Raw genomic sequence first — 26241 nt, forward strand, 5'->3', positions numbered from 1 at the left:
ATAAGGCCCTTTGTATATCCCTTAGTGGATTTTCTCTCTTGTGCTTGTTGCACTTGTCCGTGTGGGACATAGTGAATGCTTTAGCATTCTTGGTTTCTTCCGCTTATTTCATTACATGGTATCAAAGCCATAAGATCTACTAAAGGTAAAATCTTGTCTCTCTCTACTTCTTTTCTTTCTCACATCTTCATTGTGTAGCAATGGAAGTCAAGATTGATCTATCATTCAAACTCAATGGAAAAAATTACATGATGTGGGCATCCGCAATGGAGAATAATCTCAAAGGCAAGAAGCTTTGGGGTTATGTAATGGGAACCGTTCCGGAACCCCAACTTAAGCTCACAAAGATGGAAGGAGATCAAGAGAAAGCACTTGAAGGCGATGCTCGTCTCAAGGCCATTGAAGATTATAATCATCAAATGGAAGATTGGGAAAGCAACCATGCAAAAATCCTAGCATGGTTTATGAATAATGTCGAACTTAAGGTATGTGCAAATATTGCAAAATTCCGCCGGGCAAATGAAGCTTGGTTTTTTATGAAGGGTATGTTTACCCAAAAGGATCTTGCAAGAGCTTATTTCTTGCAAGAAAAAGTAAGAACCACAAAACAAGGAGACATGAGCATACAAGATTACTATAGTGCTCTAAATCCTTTGTGGGATGAATTGGCTCTTTTAGAGCCTAAATGGGTATCTATGGAGGATGTGGTTCTAAGACAAAAACAAATTGAACAAGATAGATTGTTTCAATTTTTATTTGGGCTTCGTCCCGAATTTGAACAAGTGAGATCCTCACTTCTCCATAGATCTACGTTTCCTCCCTTAGAAGAAGCTATTGCCGAGATTACTCAAGAAGAGACTAGGCATAGCATGGGTAAAAGCATAGAGGAAGTTCTTGCCGTATCTAAACCCGGCAATTATGTTAAAACATACAAACCACCTCATTTTGGTAAGCAAGGGAGTGGTGGAAGAAAAATGATTATATGTCACCATTGTTATGAGCCGGGACATATTAAACCCGTTTGCCCAAAGCTAAATGGAGCATTCAAGCCAAAGGTGGCTTCCGTTGAAGAATCCACCACCAAAGAAGATGACGGCAAGAACGGGGATCTCAAAGATACTCTTGGACAAATCTCCTTGGCTCTTCAACAAATTTTAAAGGTCACTTCTTCCACCTCCGGTGCCGCCATTGCCTCATCATCACCTCCCGGTACGTACTCTTGGATTTTATATTCCGGAGCTTCTTTTCACATGACCCCTCATGAAAATGCATTAACCAATGTGCACACCAATTCAAAAATGTCTTGTGTCTCTACGGCCGATGGAACTTTTCTCAAAATAAATGGTATTGGAACTCTTGATTCTAAAAATGTTCAAAATTTCCTTGTTCCAAAAGTTAGAATAGTTCCAAAATTAAATCTTAACCTCTTTTCCGTTTCTCAAATAGCCGACCATGGATGTGAAATATCTTTCTCATCCCAAGGGTGCTTTGTGCAGGATCTCCGGTCCGGGAAGCGGATTGGGCAAGGCCATAGGAAGGGAGACCTTTATTTTATGGATAATTTAATGCTTCCAAATACCTCATTTTGTACTTATGTCCAAGACAAAAATATTAAAACTTGGCATAAAAGGCTTGGACATCCAAGTTACTCTAAAATGTATCTTTTTCCTTTTGGACACAAGTTTTGTAAAGAAAAAGATATCAATTGCAAAGATTGCATTTTTGGCAAAATAAAGTCTACTCCTTTTCCTATTAGATCCTTTGTGACAACAAGACCTTTTGAATTGGTGCATTCCGATGTTTGGGGGCCATCTCCAGTTCTATCTAAAGGTGGTTATTCATATTATGTTACTTTTATTGATGATTATACTAGATATGTATGGATTTATTTTCTTAACTTTAAATCAGAAGTTTTTAAATTCTTTAAAGAATTTCATGCAAAAATTCAAAATCAATTTCAAAGTCAAATATCCATTCTTAGATCTGATTCGGGTGGAGAGTACTTATCAAATGATTTTCAATCATATCTAAAACAACGTGGCATTTGTCATAAAAAATCTTGCCCAAGAACTCCTCAACAAAACGGTCTAGCGGAAAGAAAACATAGGCATATTTTGGAAACCACTAGATCCTTACTCATTTCTAAAAATATTCCTAAAAATTTTTGGGCCGAAGCCGTGTTAACCTCCACCTATTTAATCAATAGGATGCCATCTTCAAAATTGAATAATATCTCTCCTTATGAAAAACTTTTTAATATGACACCCGACTACAATCGTCTTCGGATTTTTGGGTGTAAATGCTTTGTTCTTTTACATAAAAGAGATAAATTGTCACCTAAAGCAATAGAATGTGTATTTTTAGGATATGGTGAAAATAAAAAAGGCTATAGATGCTTTGATCATAAAAACAATAAGTTATTTGTCTCCAAAGATGTCACCTTTTTAGAAGATGAAAATGGATTTGACATATTGGAAAAATCAAATGAAATTGATTATATGTTTATCAATGATCTTTTAGAAGATTCAAATGATGACTCTTTGAGTCATCCGGAAATTTTCGAAAATACTCATGATTCTCATGATAATGATGTATCACCAACTAATGGTGACAATCTCCAAGTATACACTCGGCGTGAGGAAGCCCAACCTTTTAGTGCTTTAGAAAAATTCTTGCGGCTTAATGAACCCCTAGAAGAAACCTCCCTTAGGCGTTCTTCTAGAGAATCAATTCCACCTAATAGGTTTGTCTCATATGAAACTCTTTCACCTAAATATAGAGCTTGTCTAATAGCCTTGCATTCTTACTATGAACCCTCCCATTATAATCAAGCAAAAAGTATACCTCATTGGGTTGAAGCAATGAAAGTTGAACTAGATGCTTTAAATAAAGCTAAAACTTGGGAAATAGTTCACCTTCCTCCAAATAAGAAAGCTATAGGATGTCGTTGGGTCTACAAAGTCAAAACAAAAAGTGATGGTTCCCTAGAGCGTTATAAAGCTAGATTAATTGCTAAGGGATACTCACAAGAATATGGCATCGATTATGAGGAAACTTTTGCTCCCGTGGCTCGCATGACAAGCGTTAGAACTTTAATTGCGGTAGCATCATCTAAGAAATGGCCTATATTCCAATTAGATGTTAAAAATGCCTTTCTTAATGGTCAGTTGAATGAAGAAGTATATATGGACCCTCCGCCGGGAATCAGTGTTAACCAAGGTCAAACCCTTCGGTTATTAAAAGCCTTATATGATCTTAAACAAGCCCCTAAGGCTTGGTATGATAGATTTAGTGCTATCATGTTACAATTGGGATTTCGCTCCTGTTATACTGACACTGCTCTTTTTGTTAAAAATGCAGGTAATAGTATCATCATCCTTCTGCTTTATGTTGATGATATGATCATCACTGGCAATGATGAAAGCGGTATTCTTAAAGTTAAAAATATGTTAAAACATAATTTTGATATGTCTGATCTGGGTTTCCTCAGGTACTTTCTTGGTATAGAAGTTGCATACTCTCCTCGAGGGTATATACTGTCACAGATGAAGCTTGCTGCAGACATATGTTCCAAATCTGGGATTTCAGATGATAAAAAGGTGGAAACTCCCGAGGTTATCAATGCTAAACTACGACTGGAGGATGGAGTTCTGTTGGATGATCCTACGCCCTACAGGCAACTCATAGGCTCCCTCACCTATCTGACTATCACCAGGCCCGATATTGCTCATGCTGTGCACTCTGCAAGCCAATTTCAGCATGCTCCTACATCTGTGCATATGAGTGCTGTGCTCCGGATCATTCGATATATTAAAAATACTTTGACTGAAGGGCTATTCCTATCCTCACTCTCTTCCTTAGATTTACTAGCTTATACTGATGCTGACTGGGGAGGAAACCCAAATGATCGAATCTCAACTACTGGCTTTTGTGTATTCCTAGGAGATTCGCTAATTGCTTGGAGGTGCAAGAAACAGCAGAAAGTCTCATTGTCTTCTACTGAAGCAGAATACAGGGCTATGGCAACTACTACAATGGAGCTGGTGTGGCTTCGAAGTCTTCTTCAAGATATGGGAGTCGAAATTACCGGGGCTTCGAAGCTTTGTTGCGATAACAAAAGTGCCATCTACATTGCCAGCAACCACACTTTCCATGAGAGGACGAAACATATTGAAATGGACTGTCATTATGTACGTGATGAATATCTTCGTGGGACAGTAACACTGCCATATGTCACTTCAGAATATCAACTTGCCGATTTCTTCACCAAAGCCCTGCCTGCTCCTCGCTTCTTGTTCCTCCTTGGCAAACTTTCGGTCATTCCCCCGTAAAGTTTGAGGGGGGGTGTTAGCATTCTTGGTTTCTTCCGCTTATTTCATTACACCAGTATCTGTACCAACACCCGCATCCGTACCCAGGTGACATAGCTACCTATCATACAATAAAGATGATGAAAGACAGAGAAATCCATCACAAGGATAAGAATGCAACTCACTAAAATCCCACAACTTCATTCCGTTGACGTCTAAAACCAATCAGGTTGTGCCCCCCATCACTTTTTCGAAAAAGCAAATAGAGCAATATCCCAATAGCAAAAACAGAAATGTAAGCCATATTATCAGAACTAAGCTAAAAGCCAGTGGATCCATGCATAACTTATGCAGATTTCAATTCCAAGAGCCGTTTTTAACATCTGTCCAACACTTTTGCCAACCTCAGACATCAGCAACAGCATTTCAGGAGTTTCAAACATTCAATAAATTTGTATTTTAAAAGGGTGGTGCACCCTACACCAACAAACCCCAACATGACTGAATGGCAGTCCCTAAACGCAGGCTGAACTAGGGCTGGACCAAGGTTGCCAAACTAGAAAGCAGAAGCGGGAAATGATACGGGACGCGAAAGCGAAAAGCGATGCATTTTAAAATGTATAGGAAGCGGGAAGCGAAGAATAACAACAACAACAACTACGCCTTCATCCCAAAAACAATTGGGGTCGGCGATATGAACCAAAAAAGAAAATCATTCTGGGTCTTCCACATGAATCCTTCTCCTCCAATCATTTCTATCCAATGCCATGTCCTCGGTGAGGTTCAAAGCATTCATATCCTTTCCCATCATCTCCATCCAAGTCTTCTTAGGCCTACCCCGACCTCTTTTAACTAATATATTTTCCCATTTCTCCATCCTTCTAACCGGAGCATTATTAGGCCTTCGCCGAATATGTCCAAACCACCATAAACGATTCTCTCTCATCTTATTTTCAATGGATGCAATGTCTACCTTCTTACGTATCTTCTCGTTTTAAATCTTATCTTTTATTGTATTTCCACACATCCATCTAAGCATACGCATCTCAGCTACACTCATTTTTCGAATATGATGTCTCCTGGCAGCCCAACATTCCGTACGGGAAGCGAAGAATAAATAAAAGAAATATAAGAATTGAATGGGAATAAAAATGAAACACAAATAAAAACTAAAATAAAAGTGAAGAAATGATGACTACCAATTTAGAGAAAGCACATGGAAGTGAGTGAGAAGAGAGAGAAAACACATAAAAAACAAGAAAAGTTGAGTAAGAGAACATGTAAGAAGAATAGATGAAGCATGTGGAAAGCATAGGAGAAGCATGGGGGAATCCAGGTTCTCATCAAGTTTCGGAAGCGAGAAGAATCGCGCTTTCGAAGCGACTTTCTAGGAAGCGAGCTTCCCACCTATCTAAGAAGCTTCTTGTAACTCTGGGCTGGACAATGGTTGGGTTGGGCCAGCCCGTCCCATTTAGTGGACAGGCCTGACCAGGCTGTTGATGAGTCGGGCCTGGTCAAGCCTGACCCGTTGACCAACTGGGTTGAAACTAGGCCCGGTTCGGATCGGGATGTTAAAAATAATACATATATGTATATACTTGAATATATATATATATATATATATATACATACATATACATACTCTTTGTAATACAAGAATATGTATATGTATATAAATACATTTTTAAAGTATATACGTATATTCTTGTAATTTTTATTTTCTTATTTCTATAATTTCTCATTTTATTTATTTTTCTTTTTCACTTTTTGTTCCCATTCTGTACACAGTCAGTAGCTGACTGTGTACATTGGGCTGATTCCCAACGACTCTTTCAAAGTGTAATGTATTATAAATAAGGGCAATGAGCTCATTGTAATAGAGAATTAATGAAAGGGTTTTATCCCCTCATTGCAATAACACGGTACATTTGAAGCACTTGTTCTCTCTTGTGGTGTGAAGCTTTTTTATGCTATTTTGTGTTGGCATATGTTTTGAATATCAAGTTATTTGGAAACTTGATTGTGTGTAAGACTTTTCACAGATCGGGAATGGGTCTAATACAAAACCCATGGCCCGCCCGTTAGGCCCATGGGCCTAATTCGGGGCCGGTTTCAAGCCATCATATATTCACAACATTTCTCATTCATGTCCTTGAATTCATAGGTTCAACCAAAATTTTAAAATGTAAAAGAATACACAGGATCCAAGATGGATTCATTTTTTGAATCACATACTTGACTCGATTTGAATATATATATATATATATAAAGCTCACGGGTAGCCCATAGGCTGACCCATCCCGGCCTGTGATTTTGTCAGGTTTAATCCCGGTTCAGGTCGGGCCTTCTTCCGAAAACTAGGCCCTTGGGCCGCCCGGCCCGTTGTCCAGCTCTAGGCTGAATGGGCACCAAAAGTGTCCATGTAGAGAATCCAACTCTATGAGTAGGCCTACTCCACTTCCTTAACTGGGACATTCCAAACATTGAAAAGCTAAAAGTGCAGTAGTGATTTTTTTTTTTTAATTGATGGCTTGATCAGTCAGTCCTATCATCCACTTTCAACAGATTTGGCCTGACAGATTGTTCCTACACATACTCACAACTTCCCGTAGTAAGGAAGAAACCTGACTCATTGCTCCCATGTGACAGATAAATTGTCAAAGCCAACATCTGCAAAATACTGAACTAGATTGGTAGGCAGGCAGAATTTTTTACACTTTCATAGATCTTATCTTAGGCCCTTCAGTTACAATTAATTCATGACTGCACTTGCAGAGATTCAAATAATAAATGTATGATTTGAATAAAATATTACATGAAATAAAAGAAGAAAATACTCGCTCACATAAATGACCAGCACAATAAAATCACAGCAGTCAAAATGCTCACTTGCTGGTGAGGCACCCAAGCCACAGATTACAATTGCATGATCTTTTTTAGACTGCTTTAGGTACTTCACATTATGGCTTACTTTCATTCCCAACATACCTCACAATCAGTACAGCTTTGGATTTTTCTTCTTTAATTTTAAAACTTCAAACTCAGTTCCAACTTGATAAGTTACAGCTTTAGATCATCCCACTATAAGAAATTTCCTGGCTTACTTTCACAATTAAGAACGGGTTCAAGTACTAAATTATCAAAAAAAAAAAATTGTAAGATCTCTTGCCAAAATATTAAACTTCACAATTTTTTCATATTGCACTTTTTCTCCAAGTCTTTTCCATCCCTCAAACTGCAGAAACACCCTCTCCTCTGATGAGAAGTGTTACCAACAATAAGCACGAGTTTCAGAGAATATAAAGTTTTTGAACAGGATCACCACAAAATTCATCCACATCTCTGAGCTAGAACTTCTGCTAAAATCCCTTTTTGTATCATCTAACCAACTTCTACAGTTCTACATATTGTGGCAAATAAACATATTTGCATTTTTCAGAACTGTAGAAAAGACTATAGATATTGAAGATTGATACTTAGAATTGAACAGAAGAGTGTTCCCTGTAAGTGTTTATATGCCATTGGTGTCTCTTCTACCCATTTCATTATATTTTTGTTGCTGCCATCATTATTAATAGAGATATTTTTAGCCATCCTTATTTCTTTCATGATGAGGTAATGAGGACAGCGTCTAACCAAAATCCCCTAGTCATATGCTATTATGAATAATGATTTTGGTGCCGGTCTTATTCAAATTCACATTTACCAATGCTTCTATACACATCATTCTATGATTACCAATAATAGTTAGAATCATCATTACAAAAACAACAAGTCTGAGAAGGGAATCAAAACATTCACAAGGGCTTTAAATCAATGTCAATAAGAGAAAAAAAGTTACCTTGACTCAAGAAAACATCATAAAGATATTCAAATCTCGCAAAGAAAGATGCAAGAATTTCTTCCCTTGTTAAACGTTGTATCCCAGATGTTAACTGCTGCAATGCTGCATTTAAGCATGTTGTCGGCATCTCATTATCCAAGTTCAAACCAATGCCTGCAGATCATCATGTTCATAAAGGATGAAACAAAGATAGGAAGAAAAACCAACCAAACAACCTGAAGTAGAAAATAATGTAAAAACCTCAACCAAAGTAAAAGGATCTACTGTTAAAACCCAAAAAATTATTAACTCAAACTAATTTGACTATTATTGTTTGCAAAATCGATTTATTTGTTTAGGGGAGAGAGAAAAAGAATTCTCTTTTACCAGCACTAACATCAAACTTCTTTGATCTATAAGTTGATGTGCATAGGACCCCCCCAACCTTAAGTCCATTAAGATAAAGGTCATTAGGCCACTTTAATTTCACATCAAGACAAGGCAGACCCTGCAATTGCATTGTCATGTTATAGATCGATGCAAAATAAAAATAAGCAAAATTACAGGATATAATTTTGATTAGAGACAGAGCAAAGTAATATTACATCGTTCAAGCATAGACTTCAAGAACATGCAAAAACACAAAATAAAATGTTGATGAATGTTGCATAGTTAAGGGCAATAACAATGAAGAAATAGTCAGTTTAAGAGTTGTAATTCCATACCCACATCCTCCCTTCATCGCAAGCTGTGATGACGAGAGGGATAGAAACTCCGAAAAACTTAGAATCCCCTTCTTCCTTTGCAGTGTGGGCACCAAAAGGTAGGGATGCAAACGGTTTGGATTTCGGATTCCAAAATACATTGGCAAGTCAGATCCAACCCATTTGCTGTTGGAACGTATACGTGTGCATACATGTTTGTCACTTAAGGGTATTTTGGTCCAGTCTTGTATTTTATTCATTAAGGGTATGTTTGTAATTAGCGTTATGTTTCTAATATAAATACAAGAGGTGTCCCAGCTGGTAAGACGTGCCTTATTCACCTCTCTTTCATTTTGCCTTCTTCTTTTCTCTTGTGTGCAGGACACGAATTCAAGGGCCTCCGAAATATCATGGTATCAGAGCAGGTTCCCGTAGATCAAACTGCATATTCCTTCTCTTGTCTCTCTATATTCAAATCAGTTTTCTCTTCCTTCATCTCCTTCTTTTCCCTTATTCTTTCGTCGTTCAAATCATCTTTCACGTCTTATTCCTTTACTATTATTCTTTCATCGTTTTCTTTATTCTGTCTCTGCGTCAGATCTGATCTATTTTGGGTCAGATCTGATCAGCTCTAGACAGCAGAACGACCCAGTCAGATCTGCACTTTCATGCAGAAATCAATCAAATCTGGGATTTCTTTAAATCCATGTTTTTTTTTTCTTTTTCTTCTTATTCCCTTTGGTCTTTAATTTATTCTGTTTCAATCGAAAACCTTTTTTTTCTCTCTGTGAGTTTGCACGGACTAGATTTCTTGAGTCGTTCCCAAAGTTTGCGCAGACAAGATTTCTTGGGTCGTACATATCCTCTTTTCTCTCTCTAAATATTTAAAGTTTTTCAATCTTTTAATCGATTGTGCATTCAGCTCCTTTAGATCAAATCAGCCTGCTCCCTGCCATCGTTTAGCTTATTCTCCTCAAAAAAAAAAAATCAAGGCGTGTGCTCAAGTCATTGGATGATGTCAGGGATATTGAATAGATTCTAATCTGATTGTTTTACTTCATTAATTTTGTTCCCTTTTAATTTATCTACCCTTGATTTTTGTTCTTCATCATCATGAATTCCTCTGCTCCTATTTCCTCTTCTTTTCTACCACAACTTGTGACTGAAAAGTTGGATGTGACTGAAAAGTTGGATGAGACCAACTTTATCACATGGAAAAAACAGATTATTCCTTTCATATGCAGCCTTATCTTATGGGCCATTTCGATGGATCCAAACTGGCCCCGCCGGAATTTGTGTCTAAATCACAAGGGAATATAGAGGGAAAAGACAAAGAGAATGTGGAAGATGCGATGGTTCTTGTCAGAAATCCAGAGTACACTCCATGGCTCAAGAATGATCAGTCAGTTGTTGCGTTCATTATGGCAACGTTATCTAAGCAGGTTCTTCACACTCCCACTAGTGTGCCAGCATACGAGTTATGGGATCTTTTGCACAAATGGTATGATAACTCTTCCTAAGATCTACTATTTTAAATCAGAGTTTGGAGCCTTGAAAAGAGGTAACAGGAATGTTGTGGATTTTCTTGATAAAGTAAAGCACATTGCTGATCAGTTAGCTACTATTGAAAGTCCTTTACTGGAAGATGATGTGATCACTCAGATTCTTCGAGGTTTAGGAGAAGAATATAATCTTTTTATTGCAAACTACATTGACAGAGAAAAAAAGGAGACTTTCGACCAGTTGAGAACCCAACTGCCTTAATTTGAGTCTACTTTCAACATTTCCTCCAAAAAGGAAGATCCATCTCCCCAGCACGAAGTTCTTGTTGTGACTAATTCGTCATGTGGTCGTGGTCGTGGATGTGGTTCCTTTGTCCCTAGGGAAGCTGGTATTCTACCTAACCCAAATCAGCCTAATGGAGGTCGGGGGAAAAATGTTAACTGTCAAATATGTGGGAAGCGTGGACACGTCAGTTCCAACAGTTACTGGAAGTTTGTTCCTACATATCGGCCACCTACTGTGACCTATCCAGTGTGTTTTAGGCAGTTCGCTCCTCCAGGCAACAATGTTGAAAATGCCAGAGGTCCTCGTCCAGGTGCATTCAATGCATGCTTTCATTAAGGATACCCTACTTCAGTTGGATCGTCTACTTCTACCATACAACATCAAAATCAAGATGTGAATGCCCTGAGTACTTCCTTCAGTTAAATGGAGGTGCAACAAAACACCCACACGTATGGAGGTGTTCCTACTAGTCCACAATGGCTTATGAATTTCAATCATCAATCATGGATGGCACCTGCTCCTCCTCGGCCTCATCAATCTCCTTCCTCTAGCAATACATGGTTTATTGATTCTAGTGCTGCCCATCATAACAAACCTTATTCCTTATCACGGTAATGGTAGGATAGTCACAAGAGATGGGAAAACTCACTCCATTACTCACGTAGGCACTGCCATCATTCCTACATCTAGTGGTTTCATTTCTCTTCCTAACAGCTTTTTTGTTCCTAACATTAAGCGTAATCTTATTTCAGTTTCTCAACTCGTAGATCAAACTAATTATCACATTTCCTTCTCTTTATCGTCCATTTCTGTAAATGATATTCACACAAAGCAGAGCCTCGTTGAGGAAAAGCATTGCGGAGGATTATATGTTGTTGATGAAGCTCTTGTTAGTCGTTCTTAAGTTATTGTTTTTGAAGTCGTTGGTGTTAATAAAGATGCCAAATTATGGCACAAGCGTTTTGGTCATTGCAATTCAAAGTTCATTGAAATTCTATGTAATAAAGGTCATATTACCATAAATGATAAGGCCTCAGTTATGTCTATGTCTTGTTCTCATTGTCGAGTCGGTAAGAATCATGAACTCTCTTTTAAAAATTCTAATAAAAGAGCTTCATTTTCGTTGGAATTGATTCATTCTGATGTATGGGGACCAGCCCCAATTTTATCCTTGTCCAAGTCAAAGTATTATGTTATTTTTGTTGATGAATTCATGAGATACACCTGGATCTATTTCCTATAATCTAAAAACCAGGTGTTGTCTACTTTCCAAAAATTCAAAGTTCTTGTCGAAAACCAATTTTCTCGCAAAATTCTTCATTTTTGTAGCGATGGTGGTGGTGAGTATGTCTCTATGACATTCTCTAATTACCTTAGTGAGAATGGAATAAAGCGTGAACTTTCTTGCCCAAAAACCTCTCAACAAAATGGTGTTACAGAGAGAAAGCACAAGCATATATCAGAAACAACTCTCACTCTGATTACGGAGTCCAAGATTTGATTGGATTTGTGTATAGAAGCATATCACACGGAAGCATATATCAGAAACAACTCTCACTCTGATTACGAAGTCCAAGATTTGATTCGATTTGTGTATAGAAGCATATCACACGGAAGCATATATCAGAAACAACTCTCACTCTGATTACGGAGTCCAAGATTTGATTGGATTTGTGTATAGAAGCATATCACACGGCCATATTTTTAATAAATCGTATGCCTCTTACTTCTCTTGGAGGAAACACACCATATTTTATGCTTTATGGATAGCATCTAGATTATTCCATTCTAAGAACCTTTGGCAGTAGGTGTTTTGTTCATATTGATAGTTCTTTGTGTACAAATGTTTGCAAATTTGTTGGCTATGATGATGAATACAAAGGGTATCGTTGTTACAACTTGACTACAGGGAAATTGATTATATCTAGGCATGTCACCTTTCATGAATCAGAGTTTGATGGTCATGATCATATAACTGATAAAGTCGCTACCCTCTCTTCTTTCTGGCATAGTACAAAATGTGACCAGCATGTTATTAATGAAAAAAAATCATCAGGTAAATGAAGAGCAAGCAGTTATCCAAAACACTTCTGATGAAGATGCCGTGAACAGTGAAGGACAGATGGAAATTCTTGCAAAATCTTCAAGTTTCCAGTACTATGATCAGGTTTATCATAAGTGCGGTCAGCCATAGGTGCAGCCAACATATCAGGAAAATAATCAACAAGCTATCTCAACCGTACAGTCCAAAAATGATGTGGCTGAAGGAGTCACCAAAACAGCCCATTCAGGTGAAGCTAGAAGATCAATCAGAATTCGACATCCAGTTCAGAGATGGGTTAGTTATGAGACCTTTCCAGGTGATTTTCAAATTTTTGCCTCTTCCATGGATGTTAATCGAGAACCCAAATTCTATAGTGAAGCTAGTACATACGTTAAATGGGTTGAATCCATGAATGCATAAATCTCTGCACTACATGAATGTGATATTTGGGAAGTTGTCCCAAGACTCAAGGATAAAAATGTTGTGAGGTGTCGATGGATATACAAAATTAAATACAAAGCAGATGGGAGCATCGAGAAATATAAAGCCAAGTTGGTGGCAAAAGGCTACACTCAAGAGCATGGAATGGATTTTGATGAAACTTTAAGTCCCGTTGTCAGAATGGGTACTATACGAGTTGTGTTATCATTGGCAACAACATATGGATCAAGTCTTAGCCAGTGGATGTAAAGAATGCATTTCTCCATGAGCGTTTGCAAGAGGAAGTATATATGGAGCATCCACCAGGGTATCCAGAATCAGATGTCCAAAGCATGGTTCTTCGATTAAAGAAAGCCATTCATGGGTAAAGCAAGCTTCACGCGCATGGTTTGAAACTTTTAGCAATGCAATTTGCTCTATGTACTTTGTTAGAAGTTAGTGTGATTATTCACTTTTTACTCATCATAATGGTTTGCACATCACCATTATCCTTGTCTATGTAAATGATATTGTTATCACAAGAAGTGACCTATCAAGGATATTGAGATTGAAGAAGATGCTTACGCAAAAATTCTTCATGAAAGATTTGGGTACTCAGGTATTTTCTCGGTGTCAAGGTTGACCAACGGCCTGATTGTTTAATCCTCACACAATGTAAGTATGCCTTTGACTTGCTTACTCGTTTTGGCATGATTGCAAATCAGTTCAAACACCTGCAGTAATCAATGTAAAGCTATCTCATGATGTTGATGAGGACGAGTTATTGTCAGAACCTGAAAAGTTTAGAAGTTTAGTTGGAGCTATACAATATCTTACATTCACTAGACCGGATTTGATATTTGTTGTGAATCAGGTTTCTCACTGTATGCATGATCATTAGTCACATGGAGGCAGCCAAAAGAGTGCTTAGATATATTAAAGGTACCATTGCAGATGGTCTTGTGTATAAGAAACATGATCCAGGTAAATCTGTGAACATGGAATTGGTGATTCTTGCATATTCAGACGTGGATTGGGCAAGTGATATATCAACCACGAGATCAATAACAGGCTATGCTGTTTTCCTGGGTCCACATTTAGTATCATAGTCAAGTCGAAAGCAAAAGACTGTAGCGAGATACACAGGCAGAGTATAGAGCAGTGGCATCCGTTACAACAGAGGTTCATCATAAAGTATCCCAATCACTTCTATTTTGTGACAATCATAGTGCAATATCCATTGCTACTAATCTCGTACAACATGGTAAGATGAAACATGTTGAGATATATCAGCATTTTGTGTGAGAAAAGGTTGAAATTGGAGAACTACAACCAATTTTTTTCTGCGAAGAAAATCAAGTTGTAGATTTATTCACTAAGCCTTTACCTATCATGAGACATTGGTTCCTAAAGTCCAAACTGTCCATGATTGTTGAAGATCCATGTACAGTTTGAGGGGGCGTGTTGGAACATATATATGTGCATACATGTTTGTAAGGGTATTTTGGTCCAGTCTTGTATTTTATTCATTAAGGGTATGTTTGTAATTAGCATTATGTTTCTAATATAAATACAAGGGGCGTCCCAGCTGGTAAGATGTGCCCTATTCTCCTCTCTTTCGTTTTTCCTTCTTTTCTCTTGTGCAGGACACGAATTCAAGGGCCTCCAAAATATCATTTGGAACCCTACCAAAAGGTGGCTTCTTTTGGGCTCTATCTCCATACTGACAATCCATATTAGACGTATGGCAACCACCAATTCTGCCAATAGTGACTGCCTACAATTTCAAAAAGGACTTGCATGATATCTGTTAAAAATTGTAAATATATACATTATATGCATTATGTACATATATAAATATATATACATATATGTATGTATTTTCTATATACATATATATTTACAATGTAACTAGGTTAGGTTAGTTAGTTCCTTTTTATTTTTTTAGTTTCTTTGGAACTAGTCAACACAAGGTTGACTAGTCCTAAAAGAGACGTTGGGGCTGGCCCAACGGCTCTAAATAGAGCCGTTGGACCTGCTCCAACATCTCTATGAGACCTCTTGTACATGAATAAATAGGGGATGGCTCCCCTCCATTTTGTAATGCTTTTTGCATATTTAACTTCAATAAAATAAATTTTTTATTTCTTGTGTTAGCCACCTTTGGTGGGTTTTGTATGTGAGTCTATTTGTGACCTTTGTGTGTTCTTTTTAGTGTTTTGGTGGAAATCTTTTGAGTATCCACTTTGGTGATTTGATGAACATCTTTGGAGAAACTCATTTCTTTACATGGTATCCACTTTGGTGATTTGATGAACATGAATAAATAGGGGATGGCTCCCCTCCATTTTGTAATTCTTTTTGCATATTTGACTTCAATAAAATAAGTTTTTTATTTCTTGTGTTGGCCACCTTTGGTGGGTTTTGTATGTGAGATTATTTGTGGCCTTTGTGTGTTCTTTTTAGTGTTTTGGTGGAACTCTTTTGAGTATCCACTTTGGAGATTTGATGAACATCTTTGGAGAAACTCATTTCTTTACATGGTATCAGAGCTTCATGATCAAGCTGGAATTCGGTGCATTTTGAAGTGTGCTACTCAAAGTTTGAAAGTGTTGAAGCTCTTTTGCAAATTCAATTCAACTGCTAGTGAGATCATGATTGTGCTTAAAGTGAAAGAGTGTTTGTGCTTGTGATTGGTGGTGGAGTGATTGTGATCTTCTCCTTATTTTTTTTCTCTTTTTTTTTTAATTCTCTATCTTCTTTTTTGTTATATCTTCTTTAGCCCTTGTAAAAATGGATGATAATGAAAATGTCACAATAAAACCCATCAAACTCAATTACTCAAACTATGTAACATGGTTTTCAATTATAAAGCACCTCATATGGGAAAAAGGGTTGTAGGGACTAGTGGATGAGACCGATCCAAAAACCAAACTAATCCTCACTAAAATAGAAGGTGAGAAAGAAGTACTTGTTACGGAAGTTGAAAAAACCAACGCAATGGTCACCTACGTTAAGAAGTGGAAGGAATGGAGAATAGGGCATGCCAAGATTATGTTTTGGCTTATTAGTAGTGTTGATATTAAAAAATGCTCTAGTCTTTACTAATTTCGAACATGCAAATAAGGCATGGAATTATCTTAAGAGAATATATTCTCTTAAAGATATTGAACATGTGTGCAATTTACAAGACAAAATTTGTACTATGACCCAAGGAAGAAGAAGCATTAGAAAATACTTTAATAAATTGTCCGATCTTTGGAATGAGTTGGCGCTTCTTGAACCTAGATGGCATTGTCTCGAAGATATAAAACTCTGCAAAAAGCACATAGATGTGGAGCACTTCTATCAATTCGTAAATAGCTTCATACCGGAATTTGAGTCCACAAAATCGACTCTACTCTATAGAGGAAAAGTTCACACTATTGAAGACACAATTGAAGAGATAAGTATGGAGGAAAATAGGCTAAAAAGAATACCTCTAAATTTGAGGATGATGACAGAGTTCTAGCCGTATCTAGACAAGAAAACTATGTTCATACTTACAAACCACCATATTATGGAAGGTTAAACAATGATCATTATGAAAAAAAAGGCAATGAGTTTGAGAAGAAAAAAGTTATTTGCTATTATTGTCATGAATCAGGACACGCCAAAACCTATTTCCCTAAGTTAAAAAGACCTAATGAGAAGAAGATAGCCTCGATTGCACATGAGTCAAGTGAGTTCAAAACTACACAAGAATCATTTATTGGGAACATGTCCTTGATTCCACTAGTAGAGGCTTTTCAACCTTTACTTAAAGGAACTTCATTAACTGGAGTTGCAGTCTCTTCCTTTGACATCACTGATCCCGGAACATCCCCTTGGCTTCTTGACTCAGGTGTCTCATTTCACATGACACCAAATGGTGATATTTTATCCGAATGTTATAACTTAAGTGTGTTAAATGTGTTTACTATTGATGAGACATCTCTTGAGATAAAAGAAACAGGAATTTTAAAAATATTTCTCAAAATTAAAAAAGGTTTTCTATTCAAAAAATTAGATATATTTCTAAATTAAATTTAAATATTTTGTCTATTTCTCAATTATTTGACTATGGGTGTAATGTTTCATTCTCCTCTATTGGTTGTCGGGTGCAAGATCACCAGTCAAGAAAACCGATTGGGGAAGGCCATAGAGAAGGAGGTTTATTCTACACGAATTTTTTGAAAATACCCAAGAATACCTTTTGTTACAATGTTCAGAAACTAGATTTGGATTTATGGCATAAAAGCTTGACCATCCTAATGTATCCAAAATTCAATATTTTACAAAGATGATTTTTTTCGTAATTCTGGAAATTTTAGAAATTCATTATTTTTCAAAGATGAAAAATTTTACATGTGAAGATTATATTCTTAGCAAAATGAAGATATTGTCGTTTCAAGAAAGAACCTTTATCTCTACACGATTAGATGAGTTAATACATTCGGATGTTTGGCACCCAACACCTATTGTATCTAAGGGTGGGTTTGCATGTTACATAATCTTTGTTGATGATTTCACTAGACATACTTGGATTTATTTCCATAAAAACAAAACTGAAGATTTTTCACATTTTCAAATATTTCACAATTAGTCAAAAATAAATTTAAAAATGATATCTCTATCTTTCACACTGATTCAGGGAAAGAATTTTAATCCAAGGCACATCAAAAATATTGTCCTTACACTCCACAACAAAATGGTTTAGCTGAAAGAAAATATAGGCATACCATAGAAACCACAAGAACTATACTTATTGCAAACCAAATACCTAAAGATTTTTGGGCTGAAGCCACATTAACTGTAATTTATCTCATTAACAGAATGTTATCCGTCTCTTTAAAAAATGTATCACCAATTAAAAAACTTTTCATAATTCCTGATTATTCTAGATTAAGAGTTTTTTGGTGTAAATGTTTTGTTTTTACTGATAAAAATGATAAACTTTTGCCCTGTGCTATTCCATGTGTCTTTTTGGGATATGTAAATAACCAAAAAGGTTGATGCTTTGATTTCAGAAATAAAAAGCTATATGTTGTCCTTAGAAAAAGAAAGGTTTTTTGAAATTGAAAAATCTAAAGAAATAACTGAGTATTCTTTCTTATTGGATCTAATTCTAAAGTATGACGATTGTGATGTTGATCTTGATGAAGATCAAGAAGTTAGAAATGATATAGTAAGTAAAGAACCATCTCGTGATAATGAGATTAGAGAAGAACAACTTCATAAGGATCAAAGTTGTACCAAATATTTCAGGCGTAACAATTTTAAACATCTATATGCCCATGAAAAATATACTGATAATGAAAACCATATAGAAATACAAACTAGAAGATCATCTAAAATATCAAAACCTCCTGAGAAATTTGTATCCTATGATTCATTTTCACCTAAGCACCAAGCCTAAATTGCATTAATACATTCCTACATAGAACCCTCAACCTATGCTCAAACAAAAGAACATTTTGAATAGGTAGAAGTCATAAAGGTAGAATTAAATGCCTTAGACAAGGCAAACATTTAGATTATTCAAGATATTCTCCTAGGAAAGAAACCTATAAGTTGTCAATGAGTGTACAAGGTAAAAACAAGAGTAATAGAACTCTTTAAAGGTACAAAGTCAGATTAGTTGCCAAGAGATATTCTTAAGAATATGGAATACATTATAAAGAGATATTTGCCCCAGTTGCTAGGATTACCACAGTTAAGACCATAGTAGCGATTGCTTCTGTGAGAAGATAGTCAATATATTATATAGATGTCAAGAATGCATTTCTTAATGGAAATTTGGTTGAAGTTTATGTTAAATTGTATCTCGTGTTATTGTACACATATTTATATATATATAAAGAGAGATACATATACATATACATATATCATATATGTATATGTATCTATCATTATGTATATATATAAATATATATTATTTTTCCATCATGTAAACCCCTCAGGGGTATTTCTGTCTTTTCCTCTTTCTATGCATATCCACGTTAGTGTATATGTTTGTAACTTTCCTTTTATCTTTTTTCTTTTTCCTTTTTCTTTCCTTCCCTTTTCTTTTTCCTTTTCTTTTCCTTTTTCTTTTTCCTTTCTTTCTTTTTGTTGACTAAGTCAACTTGGAGGGGGTCCAAACCATGGTTGCCAGTAGAGGAAGCAGGAGCGGGAAGCGATACGAGAAGCGGGAAGCGAGGCACTTTCAAAATTTTAGGAAGCAGGAAGCGTGGGACCACTTAGGAGCGAATCGGGAATCATCTCGGAAGCGACCTAGGAAGCGAGGGGGAAGCGAAAAAAAATAAAAATTAAAAATACAAAAAATTGAAAAAAATGGGGGAAGCGCGCTTCTCATTAAAGGGAAGTGTGTTTCCCATTAAAGGGAAGTGTGCTTCCCATTTAAAAATGGCACTTCCCCACGCGTTTCGGAAGCGCGACATTTCGTGTTTTCGAAGCGCGCTTCCCCACTTACCTAGGCGCTTCCGGTAACTCTGGTCCAAACTAGACGTTGGATCCCTCCAACGGTTAGATTTCTAACCATTGGAGGGGCTCCAACGTCTAGTGAGAGCCCCTCCAAGGTTCTCTCTTCTTATAAATAGGGGTGAACCCCCTTCTTAAATGTTATTCAATGCTTGGAGCATTGTTCTCCATTGTTCAATAAAATCCTTTATATTTTTGCATTTGTGTTCTCTTGTACCTTGAGTACATCTTGTTCTAAGTATTCTTGTGCCTTTGTGCACATTTCACTTTGTGGTGGTTGTGCTTCCTATGCACATTATCTCTTTTGAGATATTTTCACATGGTATCAGAGCAAGGTTAAAGCTTGAAGATCGTGTTATTTCTCGCATTTGCAAGTACCTCAAAAAGCGTGCCTTTGGTGTCTTGGTGAAAGGCGTGGGGGCTTATCTTCCTTCAATATGTTGGAAGTTTTTTACGTCAAGTAAGATTTGAGAGACCTTTAGTGATACGTATTTTTTCTTCACTCTTCCCTCTCTAATAGGTGAAAAAGAGTCTCATTTTTCACTAGGTTTTAAATTAAATGGCTTCAACTACCATGTTTAGGCCGGGAATATGGAGGCTCACACTAAGGGAAAAGGTCTTTGGGGATACGTCAAAGGAACCATTCCCGAACCCGAACCTAAGATCACAATTATTGAGAAGGGTGAAATCAAAGTTCTTGATGGTGAAGAGAGAGAAACAGCCTTTGAAGAATACAACAAAAAGCATGAAGAATGAGAGATGAAGAACTACAAAATTCTTTCATGGTTATTTTCTTCCGTTAAAACGAAAATAAATGCCAATATTTTGAAGGCCTTTCAAGTATGGGAGTATCTTGAAAGAATGTATACTTCAAGAGACTTGTCCCATAAACACTATCTCCAAAAGAAGGCTTTAACCATTCAACAAGGAGAAATGTCCGTTAGAGAATATTTTGCCGAACTATCCACTATTTGGGATGAACTTGCTCTCCAAGAACCTAAATGGAGTGGAGAGGTTATTGAATTGAGGGCCAAACAATTAGAATAGGATCATTTTTTCAACTTTTTAAATGGGCTTAGACCCGAGTTCGAACAAACTAGACCCGAGTTCGAACAAACTAGATCCTCCCTCTTGTCTTCTTTCTCTTCTCCTCCGTTGGAAGATGTGCTTAACTAAGTGGAGAAGAAACTAAATTGGGGATGAATAAAACCAATCTAAGTGTGTTGGTCGTTCCCTCTAAAGATGAAGACGAGGGTGCTTATGTCGTCTCAAGACCGGGGAATAATGTTAAAACTTATAAACCCCCTCATTTCAACAAAAATCGAGGAAGAGAAAATGGTGGGCATTATGGAAGAAGAGATTATAGTAAAATCATATGCCACTTTTGCAAAGAACTGGGTCACATTAAACCGGTATGCCCTAAATGGAAAAAGATGGTGGCTATGTCTACAACTTTCCAACCAACCAAGGAGGAAGGACCATCAACTTCCAACAATGCTATTTTGTCTCTAAATCAAATCATGGAAGCTTTTCAACCACTCCTCAAGGGATCCGTTTCCGAAGCCGCCATGACCACATTCTCTCCTCCCGGTAAGAATCTTTGGCTCTTAGACTCGGGTGCATCCTTTCATATGACTCCAAATGTTTTTGCACTTTCTAAATACTCAAAAAATTTGTCACCTTCTTTTGTCTCTACCGCAGATGGGACTTCTCTTGAAATAAAAGGAATTGGTGATTTTAAAAGACAAGTTTCTTTTATTCCTAAAGTTAGATTTATCCTAAAACTAAATTTAAATTTGTTTTCCGTCTCTCAACTTTCGGATCATGGGTGTGATATCAAATTTTTATCAAATAAATGTTGGATACAGGATCGCCAGTCCGAAAAGTTGATTTAGGAAGGCTCTAAGAAAGGAGATCTTTATTTTATGAAATTTCTTCAAATTCCAAAACCCTCTTTTTGTAATGTTGCCCAACATAAAGATATAAATGTTTGGCACAAATGTCTTAGGCATCCAAATATTATCAAGCTTTCTTATTTACATTTTGAAAAAACTTTATGTAAAGACAACTTCAATTGTGATGATTGTATTCTTCGTAAAATGAGAAGCTTACCTTTTGGACAAAGAACTATGTTTTCAACTAAGCTTTTTGAAATTGTGCATTCAGATGTTTGGGGACCGGCACCCGTAGTGTCGAAGGGAGGATTTTCGTATTATGTTATTTATGTTGATGATTTCTCAAGATATAGTTGGATATACTTCCTCAAACATAAACATGAGGTTTTCTCTACTTTTAAGGTCTTTCATATGATGATACAAAATCAATTTAATAGTAAATTATAAATTCTTAGAACCAATTCCGAGGGAGAATATCTCTCAAATGATTTCAAAAGTTATATTGAAAATAATAGGATTGTTCATCAAAGGTCTTTCATATGATGATACAAAATCAATTTAATAGTAAATTACAAATTCTTAGAACCGATTCCGAGGGAGAATATCTCTCAAATGATTTCAAAAGTTATATTGAAAATAATGGGATTGTTCATCAAAGGTCTTGCCCCAAAACACCTCAACAAAATGGGTTAGCCGAACGAAAGCATAGACATAATAGAAACTACAAAGACTTTGCTCATTTCTCAAAAAATTCAAAAAAGATTTTGGGCCGAAGTGGCTCTTGCATCGGTTTACCTCATAAAAAGACTTTCATCCAAAATTTGAATCAAATATCTCCATATGAAACCTTATATAAAAAAGAACCCGATTACAATAGATTAAGAATTTTTTGTTGTAAATGTTTTGTCCTCACCGACAAGAATGATAAAATATCTCCTAAACCTATTCCTTGTGCGTTTTTAGGATATTCAGAAACACAAAAAGGTTTTAGGTGTTATGATATTAAAAATGATAAACTATATGTCTCTAGAAACGTAACCTTTTTAGAAAACATGAGTGGTTTTGAAGAACACAAAACTCGTGAAAATAATGCCGATTACTCTTTCTTGTTTGAACTATTATCTAGAAATGATGACTTTTTTAGCAATGATGAATTAAATGAGAATGAGAATATAAGTGAAAGTAATCCTTAACTTATCCAACATGAAGAAAAAATGATTGTTGAACCAATTACCTATACACGTAAAGATAAAAGTACTTTTAAAAGTGCGATAGAGAAATATAGTGACCCTAGTGAACCTTCCAACCACTCTCGAAGAACTGAAAGATCTAGGAAAAATCCTTCTAGATTTATATCCTATGAGTTTTTTTCTCCAAAACATAAAGCATGCCTTAGTGTCATTCAATCATATCAAGAACCTAGAAATTTTGAAGAAACTAAGGAAATGATAGAGTGGAGGGATGCCATGGACAACGAACTTAGAGTCCTCAACAAAGCCAAAACTTGGGTCTTTCAATATCTTTCAAAAGAAAAGAAAACAATAGGATGTAGATGGGTTTTTAAAGTCAAAACCAAGAGTGATGAAACTCTTGAAAGATATAAAGCCCGTCTTGTCGCAAAAGGATATAGTCAAGAATACGACATTGATTACGAAGAAACCTTTGCCCATGTTGCACGGATGGTCACTATAAGATGTTTGATCACCATTGCATCTATTAAAAAATAGAACATTTACCAAATGGATGTTAAAAATGCTTTTTTAAATGGGGACTTTAATGAAGAAGTTTACATGAATGCTCCTCCTGGCATGGTCGTGCCAAAGGGAAAAGTTCTTCGCTTGCAAAAAGTGTTTTATGGTTTAAAACAAGCTCCTAAGGCTTGGTATGATCGATTTAATGAAGTAATGGTTCAAGATGGTTTTACATCATGCTACACTGACACTGCTCTATTTGTCAAAAAGTTTGATGCAGGTGTTGTGGTTTTACTGTTGTATGTTGATGATATGTTGATAACAGGTAGTGACATGAAGGGCATCAAAAGTATTAAAAACACTTTAAAAGAAAGGTTTGAAATGTCAGACTTAGGATATTTGACATACTTTCTTGGTATCGAGGTAGCCTACTCTCATAGAGGCTATTTCTTGTCTCAAACTAAACTTGAATGTGAGATTCTTGACAGATCAGGTATTACTGATGATAAAATTTGTGAGACCCCTGAAATGGTGGGATAAAAAATAAAGATCGATGATGAGATACTTTTGGAGGATCCCACTCCCTACCGGCAACTTGTGGGGTCCCTAATGTACCTTAGCATCACAAGGCCAGACATCTCACACGTCGTGCACACTGCAAGCCAATTCCAGCATGCTCCAACATCTGTCCATATGGGCACCGTTCTACGCATTGTCAGATACATAAGGGGAACTTTAAACAAGGGAGTTTTTCTTTCCTCATCTTCTTAGTTAAATTTAATTGCATATACTGACTCTGATTGGGGAGATGACCCAAATAATCGTCACTCCACTACAGGTTTCTGCATATTTTTAGGTGAATCCCTGATCTCATGGAGATGCAAGAAACAACAGAAGGTGTCTCTATCATCCACAGAAGCAGAATATCGAGCCATGGTCTCAACAACCATGGAAATTGTGTAGATTCATCAACTGCCACAAGACATGGAGATTCAAGTCCAAGGACCCACAAAGTTATGTTGTGATAATAAAAGTGCAATCTACATTGCTAAAAATCACATGTTTCATGAACGCACAAAGCATATTGAGATGGACTGCCACTACGTTAGAGAAGCATATTTGCAAAAAGTTATAGATCTTCCTTACGTCACCTCAGAATGTCAGTTGGCAGACTTCTTCACCAAAGCGCTTTGCTCACAAAGATTCAACTTTCTTCTCGGCAAACTCTCAATCATTGCGCCCTAAGTTTGACGGAGGGTGTTAAATTGTATCTCGTGTTATTGTACACATATATTTATATATATAAAGAGAGATACATATACATATATCATACATATATGTATATGTATCTATCGTTATGTATATATAAATATATATTATGTTTCCATCATGTAAACCCCCCAGGGGTATTTCTGTCTTTTCCTCTTTTTATGTATATCCACATTAGTGTATATGTTTGTAACTTTCTTTTTTCCTTTTTCTTTCCTTCCCTTTTCTTTTTCCTTTTCTTTTCCTTTTTCTTTTTTCTTTCTTTCTTTTTGTTGACTAAGTCAACTTGGAGGGGGTCCAAACTAGACAGTGGACCCCTCCAACGGTTAGATTTCTAACCGTTGGAGGGGCTCCAACGTCTAGTGGGAGCCCCTCCAAGGTTCTCTCTTCTTAAAAATAGGGGTGAACCCCCTTCTTAAATGGTATTCAATGCTTGGAGCATTGTTCTCCATTGTTCAATAAAATCCTTTATATTTTTGCGTTTGTGTTCTCTTGTACCTTGAGTACATCTTGTTCTAAGTGTTCTTGTGCCTTTGTGCACATTTCCCTTTGTGGTGGTTGTGCTTCCTATGCATATTATCTCTTTTGAGATATTTTCACAGTTTATATAGAAGCATCACCTGGTATAACTATTCCTAAAGGAAAGTCTCTTTGTTTAGATAAAGCCTTGGATGGTCTTAAACAAGACCCAAAAGCTTGGTATGACATGTTTAGTCAAGTTATACTTGATGTTGAATTTCAATCTTGTCTGACTAACACAACTTTGTTTATTAAGATTTCTGATGCAGGTATTATTATTTTTCTCCTCTATATGGACGACATGATCATCACCGGAGGGGACAAACAGGGAGTTGAACAAACTTCTTAAAATATTTTTTTGGTATAGAAGTTTATTCTTCTAGAGGACATTTGCTAACTCAATCTAAATTTGCTCTAGATATTGTTGTCAGGTATGAAATCTCAGATGATAAGAAGGTTGATACTTCTGAAGTTGTCAATAAAAAGATAATAATTGATGATGGAGAACCACTGAAAAATATGTTGCCGTACAGATAACTTCATGGGGCACTTTCTTATCTTTCAATTACGAGACCTGATATAACACATGTTCACACAACAAGCTAGTTTCAGCCATAGTGACAAATATCAAGAGATTTATGAAAATCTCGTGATAATATCGCGAGAAATTGCTTGAAAGTTTAAAACGGCAATTTCTCGAGAGATTTTTAAAATCTCAAGATTTATGAAAAAACATAAATACCGCGATTTAAATGCGATATTTACGTTTTAAACGACTATTTATCGCGAAAAAAACATGTATTTTTAAATAATTTTTATTAATATTTTCTTATAAAAAATATTTTTTATATTTTTTAATTTATTTTTTTATTGCCGAGATTTTGCCAAAAAAATGTGAGATTTATAAAAAAAAATCAATTTCCCAAGAGTTTTTGAAAAATGAGAAATTATCGTTTAAAACGTTTGTCACTATGGTTTCAACATGCTTCTACTTCTGTTCATATGGGAGCAGTTTTGCATATTATTAGATTTATTAAAACTTCTATTTTTTGAGGACTTTTTTTTGTTTGCTTCTTCATCATTAACTACTTATAATGCTAATTGGGGAGGTGATCCCAATAACCAACACTCAACTATAGATTTTTTTGTATTTTTAGGTGAATCACTGATTTCATGACGGTGCAAGAAGCAACAAAAAGTTTATCTCTCTTCAACTGAAGCAGAATATCGAACCATGACTACAACTACTATGAAGGTGATCTGGCTTAGAATATTGT

General features: G+C 36.2%; 1 protein-coding gene across 2 annotated transcripts in view; it reads right to left on the reverse strand.

The window, feature by feature from the left end:
* LOC149816408 (biotin--protein ligase 2-like) overlaps positions 1 to 26241 on the reverse strand; it is a 62773-nt gene that overhangs the window by 25253 nt on the left and 11279 nt on the right. For both annotated transcript variants that reach the window (XM_089986592.1, XM_089986593.1), the window contains exons 5-6: positions 8521 to 8641; positions 8152 to 8307 (exon numbers count right to left, since the gene is read on the reverse strand). In XM_089986592.1, coding sequence (XP_089842718.1) covers positions 8152 to 8307; positions 8521 to 8641 — 277 coding nt within the window. The remainder of the gene's footprint in view (positions 1 to 8151; positions 8308 to 8520; positions 8642 to 26241) is intronic.

The sequence above is a fragment of the Nuphar pumila genome, chromosome 14 (genome assembly GCF_984573655.1).
Source record: "Nuphar pumila chromosome 14, dmNupPumi1.hap1.1, whole genome shotgun sequence".
Classification (NCBI taxonomy): Eukaryota; Viridiplantae; Streptophyta; class Magnoliopsida; order Nymphaeales; family Nymphaeaceae; genus Nuphar; species Nuphar pumila.